At 37.3% G+C, this 20,276-nt stretch overlaps 1 protein-coding gene across 2 annotated transcripts in view; it reads right to left on the bottom strand.

Annotated features, from left to right (window-relative positions):
* snu (ABC-type transporter snustorr) overlaps positions 1–20,276 on the bottom strand; it is a 111,480-nt gene that overhangs the window by 26,178 nt on the left and 65,026 nt on the right. For both annotated transcript variants that reach the window (XM_074107440.1, XM_074107441.1), the window contains 3 exons: positions 13,758–13,848; positions 8,007–8,125; positions 144–262 (listed from right to left, as the gene is read on the bottom strand). In XM_074107440.1, coding sequence (XP_073963541.1) covers positions 144–262; positions 8,007–8,125; positions 13,758–13,848 — 329 coding nt within the window. The remainder of the gene's footprint in view (positions 1–143; positions 263–8,006; positions 8,126–13,757; positions 13,849–20,276) is intronic.

The following is a 20,276-nucleotide window of genomic DNA, read 5'->3' as shown; positions in this document are numbered from 1 at the left end:
CTGGTGACTGTACCGTCCCTCTCACTCTCGTATTAAATAATATAAGCGTCAGAGGGGCACGATAGGAAGTTCGAATTTTGCGCTTCTTAGTGTAGAGTCCTATGACGTCATACGTCTTCCTTTGGTACAGCTTGGTTCCTGACCTTTGGTTCCAGGCTTCCCGCCCAGCACCCAGATCTCCCCGTTGTTCATCTTGCGACGGCCGACGATGCAGGACAGGAGCGTCGTCTTGCCGCAGCCTGATGCACCCAAGAGGCCGTATCTGAGGAAATGCATCCAATTAGTGAAAGATATAGATAAAAAGCTTTATTCACAAACTAGCCATGAAATGAGGGCTTATACTTTTTTAACCCTTGGTTTAGGTAGTGCCACGAGAGTTGAAGTGAATGATTGACAGAGGAATGTGTAATGACAGCAGAATTTTGACATTTACTCGTAGTCATTAATTTCATTCATCGGTTATTTTTTGTATGTGTTTAATCATTCACTTTCAACTCTCGTGGCACTATTTAAATATGCTTAAGAAGCGGCTTCTTCTTCTCTCTATCTCTCTCTCTTTCTTTTTTTATTTTTTAAAACCTTTTTTTGTTTTTTAAAACAGGTGAGACTAGAATGCTGCAGTACTTTTTTTAGTTCGCGCATACGAAAACGCCAGCAACGGACGAACGGTAATTGGTACTCATGGACGGTGATGATCATTTCCCATCAGATGACCCGCTTGCTCGTTTGTCTCCCTCTCATAATAACTTTTGTCATAATGTTCATGTTCATGTTTTGGAATGATGCCAGCCAATTTTATTAATCCCCGACGCAAAAAATGGGGTGTCTTAAGTTTGACCGCTATGTGTGTCTGTCTGTGGCACCTTAGCTCTTAAACGGGTCGACCGATTTGAATGTGTTTTTTTATTTGAAAACAGGTTTTAAAGCGATGGTTCTTAGACATGTTTTATCAAAATCGGTTTAGCCGTTTTTGAAATATTGAACTTTGAAGTTCCAATGTCGGGGGTTTCCAACTTTTTGTTGGTTAGGTTAGGTTATACATGTCTGAAATGTAACGAGTGATTTTATTATTAAAATAACTTTAACTATCTACCAAGTTATACTGGAGGCGCCAAACTAGCCTTGCAACGTGGTTCGTAACTTTATAACCCTCTACCCACAACACCCACATAGCCCATTCAAATCTAACTCACAATTCGATTGCAACGACCATTACTTAAGCGCAGGCGCACGGACGACCCGCCTTACGAAACATGCCATTTACGTTCAAAAGTAAAACCTCTACACTTAACTATGCCCCTTAATACCAGCACAAAAAAGTCCAGTTTCAATCATCAAAACGCATTTTTAAACTGGTTGTCATTGTCGTTGGATGTTGTAGTTTAGTTGGTGGTTGTATGGTTGGTTTTTGAGTGGTCGTAATTGAATGTGCTGGTTGCAATGTGGTCGGGTTTCCTCATGGGCGAGGATAAAATCAGATGAAATGTTAAGTCGTTTACAGAGCGAGACATGTGGTGACATGAAGTGTGATTTGACTTTTTTAGCTCAGTACTCGTACTTCAAGACCAGACGACCACATGGCCTAGTGGTTAGAGAACCTGACTACGAAGCTTGAGGTCCCGGGTTCGATTCCCGTGTCGGGGCAGATATTTGTATGAAAAATACGAATGTTTGTTCTCGGGTCTTGGGTGTTTAATATGTATTTAAGTATGTATATGTATATCTATATAATTATCCGTCGCTTAGTACCCATAACACAAGCTTTTCTAAGCTTACTTTGGGACTAGGTCAATTGGTGTGAATTGTCCCGTGATATTTATTTATTTCAAGGAAAAAATGTAGACAGTGCGGGTCGAACGAACTTAGGTGGGGAGAGTTCCATATTGAATTTTTTTACTAATGCTTTTTTAATTATTATGCCCCACCCCTGTTCTCAAATGTACAGTCAACGTCATAAATAAGTGATCATTTCTGTACCTTGCCGCTTTCAGTCGTTACACAATTTCGTATGGCTTTTCAAACATGACGTTAAAGTGACAAGGTACCAAAAGTGATCACTTATTTATGACGTTGACTGTACCTATATCTAATTATATTATATTTTTTATAGGTTTTCCTGTAATATACATATAGGTATAGAATTATTTTACGCATTTTTTATCAATTTTAGGCGCAGTTTCCGAGATAAGAGGGGGTTGGTAAGTTTTTGCATATTTTCTTAAAAATATTTATCCCAAAATTATAAAAAAAGTTATTTTAGATGCTTACGAGCACTTACATTAAATTTGTCACATGACAGGTATAGTTTGCAAATAGGTATACATATATAATATTTTTTTTTATTTGCTACCAAAATTGCACATTTTAACTCAATTGGTCCATAATTTCAGAGCAATTGGCTGTGAAAGACACGAGTGATAAGTTTAGTTTTTAAACAAAACCTCAAAAAATTATCTCATTTCCTTTGGCATCTGTAATTAATAAATGTGATTGTAATTATGTATACTGTTTCTAAATGGAAAGATTTGCGAGCAAAAACGGCACCAATATATTGGTACCAAGAGTCTATGACGCCATTGGCAGACAAAAAATATTTAAATTATTTCTACCTTTAACCACAAGTGTCAGTATTTGCCAAATCTGTGAAACTATGTTATTTAATATTAAATTTTCCAACTCATAGGTATTTACTCTAAGGCACTTGTCCCAAGTAACTAGAAACGAGTGGGCGAGCAGCGAGAAGCGAGTGTAGTTTTGTCGCTCGGCTGTAAGCGAGTGTTCGCGTGCGACGAGCGATTACTCGCTTCACTCAACTCGCTCGTGCGGGGCGGCCGCCAAGCTGACATCGCTGAGCGAGTATCTATAGCTTAGCGAGTTTTATAGCTATTGCCGCTGCGACAAAAGATGTAAGAGCGAGTTCTCGCCGACAGTGTGAACAGTCAGCGATCAACTATTAATATATGTGTCTCTTTTACTCACACAGGATCTTATATCTTTTGTTCGTTTCTTGAGCGAGAAAATAGTCGATAGCCAATCGTTTCCTCGCTGGCGGTGAGACAAGTGCCTAAAACTGGTAATTCTGTGGCAACATTACTCATCCTCAGAACGTGATGTTTCTCCAAAACCGCAATATTAACTCAACAAGATAGATAATCTGTTAAGTCATGTTAAAGTCCACGTAGCAAACAAGGTTTAAATGATAAATCATTTCCTATTTATAAATAGAAATTTCCATATGACTCATGGTCACCACATACGAGTAGTTGAACAAACTGCTGAGTTGAGTTACCACTCTGTTTCACCATCCATTGATTAGTGTTAACTGACGGTTAAATGTGATGCCGTCTCTATTTGTTTAGTTCGAATAGACGGAGACGGCATCACATCTAACCGTCAGTTAACTCTAATCAATGGATGGTGAAACAGCCCCTTAGACTAAATTTTTTTTTTCGCTTAGTCGTGCACGTGTGATGATATCTATCTATACCTACTTATTACTTTAGTCATAACATTTTTTTACTATTATTAAAACCACTATTAATTAACATCAATTATACAAGATGATGATGAAGATGATGATGATGAAGATGATGATGAAGATGATGAAGAAGATGATGATGAAGATGATGATGATGAAGATGATGATGATGATGATAAAAAGCCGTGGTGGCCTAGTGGTTTGACCTATCGCCTCTCAAACAGAGGGTCGTGGGTTCAAACCCCGGCTCAAAACCTCTGAGTTTTTCGAAATTCATGTGCGGAATTACATTTGAAATTTACCACGAGCTTTGCGGTGAAGGAAAACATCGTGAGGAAACCTGCACGAACCTGCGAAGCAATTCAATGGTGTGTTTTTTTTTTTCATTTAAAACCGGCCAAGTGCGAGTCAGGCCATTACCATACCATTATCTATACCTACAACATTAGAAATTCGCAAAAACGGCAAAAAAACACGTTTGCTGTATGGGGGCTATTTATTTTATTTTGTTTCTAGTATTTGTTGTTATAGCGGCAACAGAAATACATCATTTGTGACAATTTCAACTGTCTAGCTATCACAGTTCATGAGATACAGCCTGGGGTCCAGCCAGCTGTAGTCTTAGTAATAGGGTCACGTTTGTACCCTTTGGGTTCGGAACCCTATAAAGGTGAAAAACCCTCGACATTGTTATTTCCAACTTCAATATCTCAAAAATATGTAAAAAAAACCCGCATGGAAACACCACGAACAGACAGACAGACAGACAGACGTTGGCGTCAAACTAATAACATCCTTCTATTTACGCTGGGTTAAAAATGGACCATTGAAAGATCTTCATTCTATTAACTAGCCAATAACATTGTACAGATACTTAGTTCAATACACTCTAAGAGTAAAACTGCATTCCTTTAGGCCATTATTCTAAACTGTTACAGTATTTGTATAGAATCTAGTACCCGGAACTTTCTAGTCACAGCTGTTAGTGATCTAACAGAACTGAGTTACGGAATAATATGGAGCAAAGATCACAGATAGATAGCAGATATGTTTTATAATATAAGTATTAGCCATGAAATTTTAATGCTCATGATAATAACTACGAAAAATTGGAAATCTGGATAGGTTAGTTTTTATTCCGTTATTCCCACGGGATCAGGATCAATAAACTACATTTATACAACAAAAAAACACAACGAAAAACTTAGAGAAAGAAACAATCATTTTAAATGATAACAAAACGGATAATTCACGTCTAAAATCGAGTTTAGCTCGACGTGTTTCAAAAAAGAAAAAAGAGAAAGAAAAAGGAATAGAAAAAAAAAGAGAAAGAGGAAATGGGAAAAGAGGAAGGGGGAAGAAGGGTTACGGATTAGCCTGAAACATGTCGAGCTAAACTCGATTTCAGACGTGAGTTATCCGTTTTTATATCATTTAAAATGAGTGAGTCTCACAGTAGTTTCATGTTCAAAGAAACAATCATTGAAAAAATTCTGATCCTGACAAATGAATTTGAATTTATTTTAATTTGAATGGAAAAAATCCTGACATTAAGGATAATTTCTGATATCTGTACAAGTATCTCAAAGTTTGTTAATTGTGTTTTGTTTCTTTTCTTTTGTACAATAAAGAGTTTACATACATACATACATAAATTGATATAATTGGGTCGCACGGTTTTCACTACAATATAATTTAAATTTAGTACCTGATACTATGATACCTTCGTCTCAATCATTCATGACTTGTTAATAGTTTGTTCAATTAGCGATAAAATAAGTTTCGTTAACTAATTAACTCTAGATTCATGTCGAATTTTCGAGTACGTGATCTGGGTCGTATACGTTTATGATCATTTCCTAAGCCACGTTGCGGGCGGACTGTTTTCCAAGGCTACATAACTGCAACTGCAGACTGCCCATACAGTTACATTGCAGTAAGCAAAATTGCATGCTAGGTGCGATCGGTAATAAGCTAGTCAGTCCGTTAATCCGTCAGATTATCATAAAATATTGGACACAAAATTATGAAGATATACCCAGTTAAAGCTGCGACACTTTTTCGAACAGCGTACAGGCACCAAAACAAAAGCGCTTGGGAAATAGTTCCCACGGGGAGCCAGTTTGGCTTGGGAACTTCACACTCAACATTATATTTATTTGAAGGTGTGAGCAGACAGATGTCCTCACGATGATTTTCTAAGCTCGTGATAAATTACTGATGGATGGATGGATTAGAACAGACGATCCAATTCTTAAGAGGCCATAGATCAAAATTGACTTCCAAGGCTTAAGACAACCTTTGCAAATGTCCAATGTGTGTTCCGTGAACACATCACTATCAGAACTACCTCCATCTTTGGCCACCGGAACAAATAACCCGCGCTGCAAAACTACCTTCAAGAAAACCTTACGTCAATTATAACAAGAGACAATTCAGCATACTATCCTCACAATAGGCTGTTTGGAGACCCAAGTTATTTGCTAGAGGTTAATGTGCCTTTGTTAGATGCCCTTGGCGGATAGCCATCAGGTTTAACCAAGAGGCATAAGGTTGGTTATGATAGGAATGCGTGAATGACCTGGGTCCGGGAATAACGTTTTAAATTTTAAATATGCCTCAGGCACAAAGGATGACGATTTTGGACAACTTGTGGTAAGAAATATTAGTCATAGAAGAAGCGGTATTAGTGGGATAGGCGTTTGGCAGTCTTAAGTTTTGATGAGAAACTATCAGGAAAATATTATTTATTGGTTGAGCTGATTAATGAGTTTTCGAGGGTCACCGACATAGACAATGAGGGCTATCGTTTTTTGTCTCACTAGATGGCGCACTGTTGCGTGAGGTTTTTAAGTATGGCTTTCAAAGTCTGTTATTACGGGCGTGAAAACAAAGTTTAGATTAAAAACATATTTAATACACCTTAAAACCGTACCATAAAAATATCGAGCATGCCACAGTGTTGCATAGTCCCCGTTTTGTTCGGAAAAAAGGGAAGACAAAGGTTTCCGAAAGACAAAACTATCTCAAAACACAGACATTAATTGCCCCGGAACGCATATTTGCCATATTAATTAATTTCAGATATTTCAAAATATTCACAAAATTATTCTAATTATAAATAAACCCGCGTAGCTCGCCCAAAAACTGAGATTTGACATTTCGGAGACCTCACGCTACACTAGCGCCTCTAGTGGTGAATTCATACGTGATAGCCCTCATTGAATTAGCTCGTTGAAGTAGCGATATGCTGGCACGGAGAACAGATGGCTGTTAGGGTCGAAAAGTTCTCGAATGGAGACCGCGGATCGGTAAGCATGCGTAGGACGTCCACCGATGAGATGGACGGATGACCTGGTTTAGCTGCGTGTTTACGATGGATGCACGCTTCCAACCGAAGCAACTGGAGGTCCATAACTGGTTTTGAGAGGCCTAATATCCAACAGTGGACGTCCTGTGGCTGATATCATGATGATGGTGATGACCATGATAATGAGGTCCGTAGATGTTAAGTGCCCAGAGATATTTTTTTTGTCTATGGATTTACTACTTCTTTTTGTCTAACTACTTTAGATTACATCCTGAGACGGTATAAAATTTTTAGAGCTGTCAGTTTGTCTCTAAGAGAAACTAGCTCTATTCCTTTAAATTACGAGCGTCATTTGGTTCTCACATGCAAGGAAAATGGTCATCTATTATATCGCACCCTAACCTATGTTGGTTAAGCCCGGTTTAGATCTGCAAGAAAAATCGTGCAAGTTGCGTTATATTGCGAGGCCGTAAAGCCAACGAGTTTGTAGTGGTTAATCGAGCGCCGCAATGTAATGCGACTTGCATGATTTTTCTTGCAGATCTAAACTCGGTTTTAGGGTGAGATATGTAGATGACCACAATTATGTAATTATGATTTTTAATGCACTTTTGTTAGGTCGACCTGTATCTTAGTTTATAGTGGAATTTTACGACCTAAGTCCTTTACATTGACGATCTATTACTTTATTCTGAGTTTATGACAATAATTATAACCACTCATCGCGTTTGATTAAGATCATAAAATGAAATTTATGTTATGACCTAGGTACAATAAAGGACTCAAAGTACATACTGTTAATTTGATTTGTTATGAGTAAACACAGTAAATTACGTTTTATGAGTACATATAAGACTACGCTTCTATTGACACCGAGTACAGAGGAGATGTACATCTACTTGTGCCACATCTGGAACACCGTAGCTAATATATTATGTTAGTGCTGGTTTACGCGATGCCAGTAACAAGACATTGCGGCGCTCGATCGATCACTTATAACTTGTTAGCCCAGCGGAGCCGTAATGTAATATAGGTACTAGTGGCAAGATTTTACTGGTGTGTAGCGTAAATAAGCACTAACACAATTGATTCTCTTGTGATGGTCAGATTGAGAATTGGCTAATTTAATCACTTTCTGGAGCCGTAGTGCTGCTTGTCTCACATATAGAACACTGTGTAACACTGTGTGTGTGTGTGTATGGTAATTAGGCAACTTACATGGTCCCTTTAGCAACGGTCATGTTCAGATTGCTGAGCACGTGATTCGGCCGCTTGTTGGAGCCGTAGTGCTTGAAAGCGTGCCGCACGCACACCGCGTTCTGCTGCTTGTTCCACATCTGGAACAAGATAACAAAATAAGAACTTATGACAGTGGTTAGCTTGACACACAGACTACCTGCTGGACTCCGCCACAGTGGGAGGGGTAAGCAGCAGTTAGAGAGATATTTTCGAGTGACTGTTATTTTAATTATTATGAGAGGAAGGCAAACGAGCACGCGCGTCATCTGATGGGAAATGATCACCCCTGAATACCAACTACTTAAGGAGTCATTGGTCAGTTGCCGGCCTTTTAAGAAAGTATAAGCCCTGTTTCCAAAGAGAATAGAATCAGCACGTGTCAACAATAGCGGTGGATAAGTTAAGTATGAAGTGGCGAAGTACTGGCTTTGCTCTTTGTATCTTTTTGCTGCTTAATTAACTTTTGGTTAGTCTTGGTGGTGCAATGGCAAGCAGTGGGTCAATTCCAGGGTAGGCAGCTGGTGGTTTGCGCCTGCAGCAGCACGCCACCCTCCCACGGTTAGGCAACATTAGGAGAGACGGGTAGGAGGTAGTATTTTGGGTTGGCAGCTCGGCAGTTTGACTTCTTAATACGGGGATCGCCTAAGTTCGCACACTCGAATCTTCGCTAGTCATACCGTAATTTTTGACCGAATCATCGTAATTGTCATAATTTTTTTCCCACTGAAACCTTACATTTTCTGAATTTTTAAATGGTTTAGTAAACTTTCGTGGCATTAAATTATTTTTAGTTTTAATCAAATTTGATTACTGTGTCTTTTGTTTTAAATAATTACAGGGCTACTGTAAAAGCGCTTTTAACAAGTTTCATATATTGGAGTGAAATTTTTTTCTGATTGGTACGGTTCTGATCAATTTTGACAAAAATTTAACAAATGATCGTTCTGACAAACACATTCGGACTTTCAAAAAGTATGCGAGCCGATATGGACCCCTTAATACGACATATTACGCAATCATAATCGGAATTTCGCTTTCTTTCTACGCTAATTTTGGCACTGTTCGAGAGACAGAAATAGTGCGGCAGACAATAACGTTCTCACACCTCTCCTTCAGAAAAGTAACTTTTCCTCCCTGACGAGAGGGATCAAAGTGCAACTTTTCTGTTCAAAGCTTTTCTAATTGTTTTATTGAAAATGCCATTTTTTAAAGTTGATAATTGGAAAGCCACGTCGTTTTCTATGCTGGTTATTCTTTAATAATATTAGGAATTTATTTTTTTCAAGTTTCTTAATGCTCGGTGTGAAAAGTTGTATGAGCGACTCGAGAGCAAAATTATTTTCATCTTGGGCGTTAACACTTGAATCCCTCATTACGCTCAGGATTCTACTTTAGAATCCTTCGCTACATTCTGGATTCAATGTACGCCCTCGCCGTAAATACACCATTTTGCTCCCTTGTGACACAAATAACTATATCTAACTAGGCTATTCGGCAACATCAAGAATCCCAAAGGAGGAAAGAAGTTCCCCGGAACAGGAAAACTGAAGAAAACCGCCAAGGAGACTATAAGGATAATTAAACTGACCGCAGACCATTAACAGGTAATTAATTACGTGTCTTCAGATAAATGTCGCCAATTGGCCTGGTTCAAAACTATTAGTTTGAAACTAAGCAAAGTTATAGGTAACGGATATACGTTGACTAATTGTCGCAACTTCGTTTGAGTCTTACGATTTTTTTTATTTTTGAACCAATTGGTTATCTAGATTATAAACAATTACCCACCCTCTTTCATTGCCTTTGCTTTGTTTTGCTTTGCATCTCACATCTGGTAGCATGGTAAACAATTGTGTTGCTCTGAGGATGAACTGTAATTGAGTTCGAAACGTGAGTATAATGTGGTGGTGGTGATAGTTGGCTTGTGTGATTTGTAGAGCTGCATGAACACATTTGTTGGATAGGCGTAGCTATCATAAGGTCGCGGGTGAGCAAAGTAATGTTTTGTTCGCAGTCCTCTGGGTTGTGGAAGAATATTAGTGTTTTGCTCCTAAGCCTAAGAGCAATGTTGACCACTGAACCGTGGCACTTTTGCACTACTGCAGCGCACATAAACAATATCATCATCATCATCCCAGCCTATATACGTCCCACTGCTGGGCACAGGCCTCCTCTCAGAACAAGAGGGCTTGGGCCATAGTTCCCACGCGGGCCCAGTGCGGATTGGGAACTTCACACGCACCATTGAATTGATTCGCAGGTTTGTGCAGGTTTCCTCACGATGTTTTCCTTCACCGCAAAGCTCGTGGTAAATTTCAAATGTAATTCCGCACATGAATTTCGAAAAACTCAGAGGTGCGAGCCGGGGTTTGAACCCACGACCCTCTGCTTGAGAGGCGATAGGTCAAACCACTAGGCCACCACGGCTTTTTAACCACTAGGCCACCACGGCTTTTTGTCCATTGATATCTCCGAATAGTAATTGATTCAATAAATTATTTGAATGGTTCTCTGTTTTACGATTCCCAGTAAAAATATTAGAATTGTTAATTGAATAAGGTTTTTATCACCACATAAAACCTTCGTTCGGCAGACGTGTTTACGAATTCGCGTGCCATATCAAGCTTAAGTGGGCATTGTCATGCCTGCTTGTATTGTGTCGAGTCAAGAGGTTATAATTAGAATTCTGTTATGGAATTCCATGTAGTTTATCGATTAGCGAGTATTAGATTTTTTTTCCTGTTAAACAGCAGATATACAAGGTGAGCTTGTAACAGGAGCAAAAAATTTAGCCACAGCTTCCACTCTTCATCTTGAGCTAATTAAATTCTACAACTTTTGAAAATAACACTTTGTATTATGTGTTTTATTGTTGTTTAAAGTTTAATTGTACAAGCAATGTATTGCGAATCCGTCATTTTGTTAAGTGACAGGCGATGTCATTTAGGCTATTGGATGCCGTACATACATTGAAAATACCATTTAATTTGTTTGGAATAAACATATGATAAAAATCCATTTGAGTAGCAGTACCTGTGTTTTAGGCCCACCCGGTGTCATAGTATTTAAATAAGTTAAACAAAAGTGACAGAAGTGCAGCGAGTGATTAAGTATGAACTTAAGCAGTTTATCTTACCTTAGAAAGAAAAAAAAATATTATTCGGCATATAACTAAACAAAGAAATAAGATAACAACAACAGGGTACACAGTAACGTACCTTTTATTTAATAAGTATTATTATTTTACGAGTAAGTTTTAGTTGGTACTTAATCATTTTGAGACATGGTTGATAACCATGTTGGGAATCGTTAGAATTCTAAAAAACTTAAAGTTACGAGTCCGGACTCGAACCCAACAAATTCTGCTTCAGAGGGCATGGCACATCATAAATCAAACCCCTAGCTACCAATACTATAATTATGATTACCTAAGTAAGACTGCTTGTATCCAACAGCTAAATAGAATGAAAAAATATATTAGAAACATGCTTCAAACTAGTTTTTCAACTTTTTTGTATACATTATTAAAGTAGACACAACAAAACAGGTTCAGAAACAAAACTGATCGTTTTCGCATTATTTCTTTAATATTTAAAAAATATTTTACAACATGTTATTTTGGTAACCAATTTGCTGACCCGTTAATGGTGTCCGTTATAAATTAACTGTCTCTTTCTTACTTTACTGTTTTACTATGTGAACGGCGCAGGTCTTGGTTTGAAGGAAACGCCGAACATAAATTTAAAAGGATCTGTATTTCCACTTCCAGTTTTCATACAATTTTTAGATGCTATTGCGTGGGCGGTTGCCGTACAACTAACTTGAACTATATCTACCTACATACTTACTTAACATGCTTTCTATGTATGTACCTGCGGTATCGTCCACTGTGTTGGATACATCAAATATTGATGTATCTGGTTTATCGTCGACTGTGGCAGAAATTAAGATGGAAACATTTAGTTTTGTATCAATTCTTGCGGAAGACTGAGAAGCATGAATTGTAGTCTTAAAAGTATTTCGATAAAGTTTGCAAAAGACAAATTCAATGAATCCCATAATATTATAAATGCGAAAGTTTGTAAGTCTGTTTGTTTGTTTGTTAGGTACTTCATCACGTCTAAACTGCTGAACCGATTTAGATGAAATTCGGTATACCGATAAATTGAGTTTCGGGGAAGGACATAGGAGAGTTTTTACTCCGAAAATTGCATATTTCCCGCGGGATAGCAATAACGGCTAGTTAGGCATGGAAATTTAGTCAAATTTGGGAATCCCACTTTGACTACCAGACAGATTTAATCATTTATGCGAGCGAAACCGCGAGTGAAGGTTAGTAATAAAAACACAAGTATAATCAACGCAAGTTTAAATGTAAGTTCGGTTTCGGTTGCATTCGTTCGTTCCATTCGCGGGAACTACGGCCCAAGCCTTTTCGTTCTGAGAGGACGCCTATGCTGTGAGGAACGTTTATAGGCCAAGATGATGATGATTACGCCTCAGATAAATTTGATGGAGAGGTATACTAGTAGTACTACAATAAGGAACATTTTACTCGCTTCAAGTAAATATTGTAGAGTGTAGTAATAGTGTAGTATAGACCACTCATTCATAATCAATCAACAAGGATTGCCAGTCTTTGACGTCACAAGGATGACGTCTGCGCTTGCGTCGCTTTGTTTACTAGGAAACGGCGGAACTAATGAGAATGACTTTTTAATAACTTCCGGTAGGTAACTTAGGGTTTTTCAATTAATTGAGGGAAATCTGATAGATTGATGATTCATTGAAAGTATGTGAATTAAAAACGTGATATTAATGACATAATTGATCTTGACAGGAAATCTTCATAATGGCAATTTGGTAGCACTAGTGATGAGGCAAACTAAAACTACAAGCCTTTAGAAATCGTTTTTAATGAGACTGCGACCAAAAGGTAAACGTGTTTATCAAAACGTAAGAAATAAATTACAAAAATTCAAGATTATGATATCTTACAATAAAAATATGAATATCTTATTACAAAATAAAGAAATTTAAATCAAAGAGATCATCAGCAAAAATACGCTGCAACATTACAGAAGAATGCTTCTTTTACCCATCACGTGTCGAAGTCGAAAGATTATTTTCTTACACCAAGTGTATTTTCTTAAATACGAGATATAAGATTACTTCTAAAAAATTAGAAGAAATATTAATTTTCTGTCATGAATGTCATATATTTAATGATTAAAAATATTTTTAGTAATTGGTTTCTATTGCTCGACTCATACAGAAAAACATTGTCACATCACTAGTCTTTCACAAACGTCAAATGCTACCTCAATGCTACGAGTCACCGATGTTTAGATATGATAAGAAATCTAAAGTAATCCGTCAAGTTTAAAATAAAAAAAAAGACTTCAACGCGTGCATTTCAAAAAGTGAGCTAATAATAAATTATTCCTCGCAAAGAAATGCCTTACTTATCATTTGTATCAAAAATAATTAGAACTGTTTGCATAAATATATCCGTAATAATTTCGCACAAATATTTATAGGTGCGAACCCGGGCTTGAAATAGGATCTTGTGCTTGAAAGGCCATCATGGGTCAAAGCACTAGGCTACCCAGGCTTATTTTAGATCGTTATATTGATCATGTAAAGAAAATCAGAATAAATTATAATGATGAAAATGAAATAGATGAATAGAAAGAACAAGATGATGATGATCCAATAGTAGATACTAACCGCGTTCTCTTTATCGAAGGGCACGGAGAACTGGATCTGGCTCATTTTGGAATCCTTCGCGTCGCCGTTGGGCGACGGAGGCGAGGTCTCTCTGTGAACAAGAAAACAATACGTTAAAAATACAAATTTATTTTAACATCGTCTAATGCCCGCTAATTCATCTGTATCTACAAACAGGGTGGAAACGACGATAAAGATTGAAAAAAAAGAACAGTTACATTCGAAGATTAACACGAAAAACAATGTTCTTAAAGTAAAGAAAAATATGAAATTATTACCTACACAAGGTTTTTAAAACAGCCTATCACGTACTTTTGGTCAAGATACGACCTTTTCTTAAATAAAACGCTTTAAACGCAAAGTAGCAAACTGGATGGGTTAGTTTTGTAGAAAAGAAATCCTTTGACTTAAATGTTACAAAAATGCCGCTTCTTCTGTTCGGTCAAAGACCTTCTATTCTATCACGTTGAAACAAGAATTTCAAACTCGCTGACAATTTGCAATACCTTCGCTACCAAAAAAAGGCACAGACATCAAATTTCCAACATTAAATCTTATGGCTGTGGTCTTAAGACTAACTAAACGCAGTTTTAAACCAAACCTATTTTTTTAAAACAATGTCTAGTCTATGGCAATACAAACATAACTTAAGATACTCATAGGGGCGCCACGGTCTATGTAAAGATTATAAAATTGGACGTTAGTTCCAATTTTGGCCGCTTGACATGACTTTGTAGACTGCCTGCTTTTAATTCAAAAGGCATAGGAATTCGTATTCAGCTACCGTAAGGAACGTTTTGACATATCGCTCACGGTCGCAATGGCGAAATTACGATTACGATAAATTACGAGGCGTAGCAATTAGAAATATAGCCGTCTCTATCGCTCTTATAGTGACCTTGGTAAGTGCAAAGTAGATGGAATTAATTTGTTACGTCTGAAGTTTCATCACTGATTGATTGTCGTCACAACTTGTGGATCTAATATATAATAAATAAGTATTGATTTTTACTAAGTAAAATTTAAATTGCTTTTCGGAAAAAAGGTTAGAAATAGAGAATTATTTACAGGGTAGTCACATCTTATAGATTTGATAACTTCAACAACAAATAATTATTTAAACATTTTAAGTCTTTTCATAAATAAAATAATTTGAATTTGTCTGCAAAATATACAATCAAGAACTCACATCATCAAGTAACTGAACCTTACTAACATGAACGTTAATAACATTAGCATTGTTCATATGATTCTTATGTTACTTTAGGTACAAAGATTATTTAGCAACAAAGAAAATCTGATAGATAGGTTACTTAAAAAAACTATAATTATAGCCATTGTATTGTAGTTTTCTTCAAACCTTGCAAGTCTAATTTTAACCACTTCTAGTAATCGGATGGACTTGAAATTCGGTACGGATACGTCGATATTACAAGTCAATAAAAAAAAAGTTAGACTCCGCAAAAAAGCTTGAATTAACATTTTATTTAACAAAAACTATCCCCCCAGGCTCATTCTTTGCCCGAGAAAGCTACTAGCAGCAGTCCCCGACAGCTACTATAATTATAGCCTTTGTAATTATATCATACATTCACAGTGCTTTGTATTCTTATTAGTTTTCGATGGCATGAGATAGACGTAACATGAATAACATAATATACACTCGCAAGATCCTGAATGAATCGACAGACGAAATGTTATCAAATCTTTATGCATATTGCATCATATAACGTTCGACTTGTGTGATATAATAGTGCTGTGTAAGATATAATGTCGTCTACATAAATGACTTTTCTCACCACAGAGATCAATGCAATACCTTTAAACGAGTGTCTTGTTTGGTTATTTTATTTCTGGGAATAAAGAAATGGCTCCACAGTTTTCATGAAATTAGCTGTGAGGGGTTTTCGGGTGCAAACAATCCATCTAGCTCTGCCTTATCTTTGGAAAAAGGCGTGTTCTTGAGTGTTAGCCTGAGTTACACTCGGTCGCATATGTAAGGACAGTCAACTACAAGGATATTGATACGGCCGAAGTTAAAATCGTTAAATTTAGATATATGAGAATATGCAAGGGACTCTTTATACGACATAACATAATTGTAGACCACTATGTAATTTTTACTAATTCCCACGGGAATTTAGTAGCAGTAGCGTCAAGTAAAAATTTTCGTTAGTATAGGCATCGCGGAGAGAGAAGCGTGAGACGATGTATTCGGTTTTATCTCGCAGTGAAATTTTCGGTATGTAGGCAATACAGCAGAGAAAAAAGACACTAACTTAAAGCGGCAGAAAAAAAGAGCGAATGGTAAATTAAGGCAATCTGGTAGGAAACAAGTTGTTTAAGGTCTACGCTATCAAACTACACTTGGTCCAGTAACCATAACACATCGACAGTTATCGGAAGTGCCGCAAGCTGTTTCATCGGACAGCAAATAGAGCGGCACCGCTGATACGGTTTGTTCGCTTTCTCTTTCTTTGGCTGTTATGGACTATGAATTGATTTAGCGTAGATGAGGATGTTAGAAGGGGACGCAAGTATGGTCTGATACTATCGAATGTCTAAATTCGAAATTCGTATTGTGTGGATTGTGTATGACATGTAGGATTTACGAATAAGTTACCTAAGGTGCTAATATCTACATCGCTGTTATTTTTTTATGAAACCACCGTCAGACGTACACATATTTAATGAAAAAAAATTGGATAACTCACGTCTTAAGTGGAGTTTAGCTCGACATGTTTGAGTACGCGTGTTGCTTTGCAGCTGCAAAGCTTCTTTTGAAACAATGCCTTACTACTTATAGCTTAAATTCATATGATGTTGAACAAAGTAACAGAAAAAGAATAAATTTTTCCTCTTATTATTCAATTAACCTGGCAATGACAGTTGCGTGCGTCAGCCATCTTTGATTTCCTTCGAAAGTGGTAGTTATGTGTTTGACGTCAGTACTTGCGTGTGTGTGTTCAACGAGTTTTCATTTACATATCTGTCTTATAAAGATCACTAATAATACTTCGTGTCTTATGTTGACTTTATAATGGCGGGTATCTCTATGTACTTAACTTAGTAAGTACTTTACTTAAGCTATAGGTATGGAATATATCTGAACTGATATTCCGTTATGATAACAACATCATCATCATCCCAGCAGACATAGGTGGCTCATTTAGATCAGTCAGTATAGGAGAGTCTGAAACTATAAGACATTCGAAGATCTGTTCTTAGGAACCATGTCATCAAAATATATATATAAAAAATGTAAAGTCAAGTGTACCACCGACCCTTATTCCGACGTAATAAGGCCGAGGTAACATATTTTTGAGTGGTTCGAATAAATACACATTTTTGCACTTAACTGTACCTACTCAACTCGGAAATCGAACTCAGACGTTTTGAAAAATAAAACTTACATTATTAAGGAATATGAAAACAATGCATTTTAACCTTTCTAGATATCGTGTTTCATAGTAACATTGATTGCTTATGACTTACACTATGGATATCCAAATAGAAATAATGTAAGTTTTAAGAGATCCGTAGCCATAATGGCAAAAACTCAACCATTATACTTAGTTTCGCCATGTCGTTCAGGGACTCTCAATGCTAGAAAGCTGTAATTTTTCACGAATATATATATACATAAACTATACCGACAAAATAGTACAATAAAAAAATCAAAAAATAGTTTTTTGAGTACCTCCCATACTCGTAAACGTAAAGTGGGGGTGATGTAACGACGTTATGGCTACGGTACCCTATTTCAGGCGTGTCCGACACGCTCTTGGCCGGTTTTTTTTTTCAAAACGACCGGGACCTGCATAAGTCCCAGTGCTTGGCACAGCCTCACAGAAGGCTTGGAGTTTTTTTTTAATCTTACTTTTTACTAGCTGTTGCCCGCGACTCCCTCCGCGTATAATTCGTTTATCGCTAACCCGCGGGAACTATGTAATTTTCCAGGATAAAAACTATTCTATTTCACCGGGACTCAAAACTATCTTTATACCGAATTTCATCTATATCGGTTCAGCTGTTTCGACGTGACGAGTTACCTGTTCATAAAAACAAATAACTTGTATTTTTTAATCGAGTTTTATTGCAGCACAGTTTTACAGCAATGAGCTTGGTAAGAGAAGAGGGGGAGGGCACAAGTGTCGCTATACATAAAATAACACATTTTTTTCATGAACATTACCAAACAAACAGACTTAAACTAACGCATTTATAATATTAGTAGGATTAGTGATACATTTTGTGCATCTCTAATTTAAAGTAGGTACTTATATGTTTACTGAGTTATTCCACGGTGCAGCGTAAAGACTGTCCGTGAGTCAGCCGACTAGAACGGGCGCGTGTCGCAAGCGCATCCGCGGGAAAGGCGCAAGGCTGCGCGGGCGCAGTCTACGATCATTCCGTGACAAGCTGTGCGCGACACGGTAGAACCCTGTCGCAGTCAGCATTTGCCGCATTTATCAAGAGAATCCTGATAAATGCAGCAGAGGCTCTCTGTCACAGGGTTCCACTGAGTGTCAAATGAAGGGTCCACGGAAAGAACGTGTCTAGTCACCTAAGCAACTTTTTGAGTTATAGCGGTTTGAACAATTACTATGGTTACCATTTATTTAAAAGATAAAAAATAGATTTTATATTGTTTTCAGATTATTTAATTCAATGGTAAGTCATAGTACTTTGTGAGCTCTATATTTTAAGATTAAAATCTCAATTTTAAAAAATGGCATGTTCTTTCCGTGGACCCTTCAAATACGAACTTGTCAAAGTATAGTGTCTCTCTGGGGGACTACTACGTTCTTATCGTACCGTCCCTCTCACTCTAGTATTAAATATAAGCGTCAAGGAGGGCCAGGCACGAAGTTCAAATTTTGCTCTTTGTAGTATAGCCCAGAGCTACTCGGGAATTATTCAAAATGGCTGTTATTTTTATATTTTGTATGTTTTCAAACGAGTTCCTCTACTTATTTAAAAATTTCCAAAAATGTTATCCAATAAAATGTGAAAGAGTTGCGAGCACGGATTTTAATCCACATTCCTCTGTTTCAGAAGGAAAGAAAGACCACTAGCAGCTAGACTACCACAGCTAAGTTTTCAAATTATATTCTCAAAATTACATATTTGTATTCATCTATGTTATATAAAGAACGCTCGTGCAAAATTTCATAACTCTAGACTAGGCAGAGGTTTTGTGATTTTACCCGAAGACTTCTCGATCTCATGAAAATGTCGAAATAAAAATTAGCCTAATATTACTAACAAGATCCGACTATCTACATATGTACATTGTAAATGCCACGTTTCAAAACCGCCCACCCGTTCTAGTGTAAAAGTGTAACAAACACACAAACTTTCGCAATTATAATAGCCATACATAAAGGAACTAGAGGACCGACCTTATGCGTCATACGGCGTTAAATGTAACCTCATAATTTATTAGACAAATGTAACCGCAAACAGCGTATCTCTTACTTAGTATAATGCAATAAAGTGGGAAGATTTATTTCTTAGAACAAAGGGATTTTGCTGTCGTGGGCTTGGAAAAACACAGCGATTCTAATGGCTTGGATTTACTAGGTATTTCTTCAGGCACTCGAAGTATGACAAGCTCAAATCAGTGTGTTACCGGCGGTCAGGCTTTTTTTAAGGGAGGTTAAAATAACGTATTTCTGTAACTTAACCATGACATGAATTTAATTAATAAACTAAAATTTAGAAAATTTATAATTTTGTTAGAAAGTTAACAAAGTCTGAATTTTAGTTTATTTATTAAATTAATGTCACGCTGGCTCCTTCCCATCTCCATGGAACCTGCAGCAGCCGAAGCGGCTGAAAAAGCAAAATTATCCGAATACACCGAATATGACTTTGTGCCATTCGGTGTCGAGACCCTTGGTCCGTGGGGTCCTAGCGCTTTAAAACTTTTTAAAGAAATTTCGAAGAGATTAGTAGACGTCACAGGTGGCCGAAGAGCTGGCAGCTTCCTCGGACAAAGAATAAGCCTAGCTATTCAAAGTAAAATTCTCAGTAAGGTGGACACAGTTTCGTTCCTTTCTACGTAGAATACAAGCAAGCTGCACACAAGCGTCAAATGACGATCTCGTGCGTATGACGTGCGGTCTAGGTGGACAGTAGGCCTAACCTCCCTTAAAAAAAGCATGGCTTCCGGTAACACACTGTATTATGTAGGCTTGAGTACAATCAAAGAAACTGAGTCGTGTACCTTTGTGCTAGTTACGTCATTCGGTAAAGATGTATTACCAACCCTGCAATCTAGGTCGGAAGGTTTGACGAGTCCTTAAAAATATTAACTTTAAGGTAGCCTTCACACTGACCACCAGAATTTAAAAAGTTTAGGTCGCATTACTTATACTCATTTCAATTTTGTGCTATAGTCATATCTATACATGCTTACAAAGGATCAGATGGTGGGAAGCGACTTTGTTTTATACTATGTAAAGATAAAGAAGATACTTTGACAGTCCGACCACAAAATCATAGATAAACATA

Source organism: Choristoneura fumiferana, chromosome 25, assembly GCF_025370935.1.
Source record: "Choristoneura fumiferana chromosome 25, NRCan_CFum_1, whole genome shotgun sequence".
Taxonomy (NCBI): Eukaryota; Metazoa; Arthropoda; class Insecta; order Lepidoptera; family Tortricidae; genus Choristoneura; species Choristoneura fumiferana.
The sequence above is the reverse complement of the archived record's forward strand: the minus strand, read 5'-3'. Positions and strand labels throughout refer to the sequence as shown.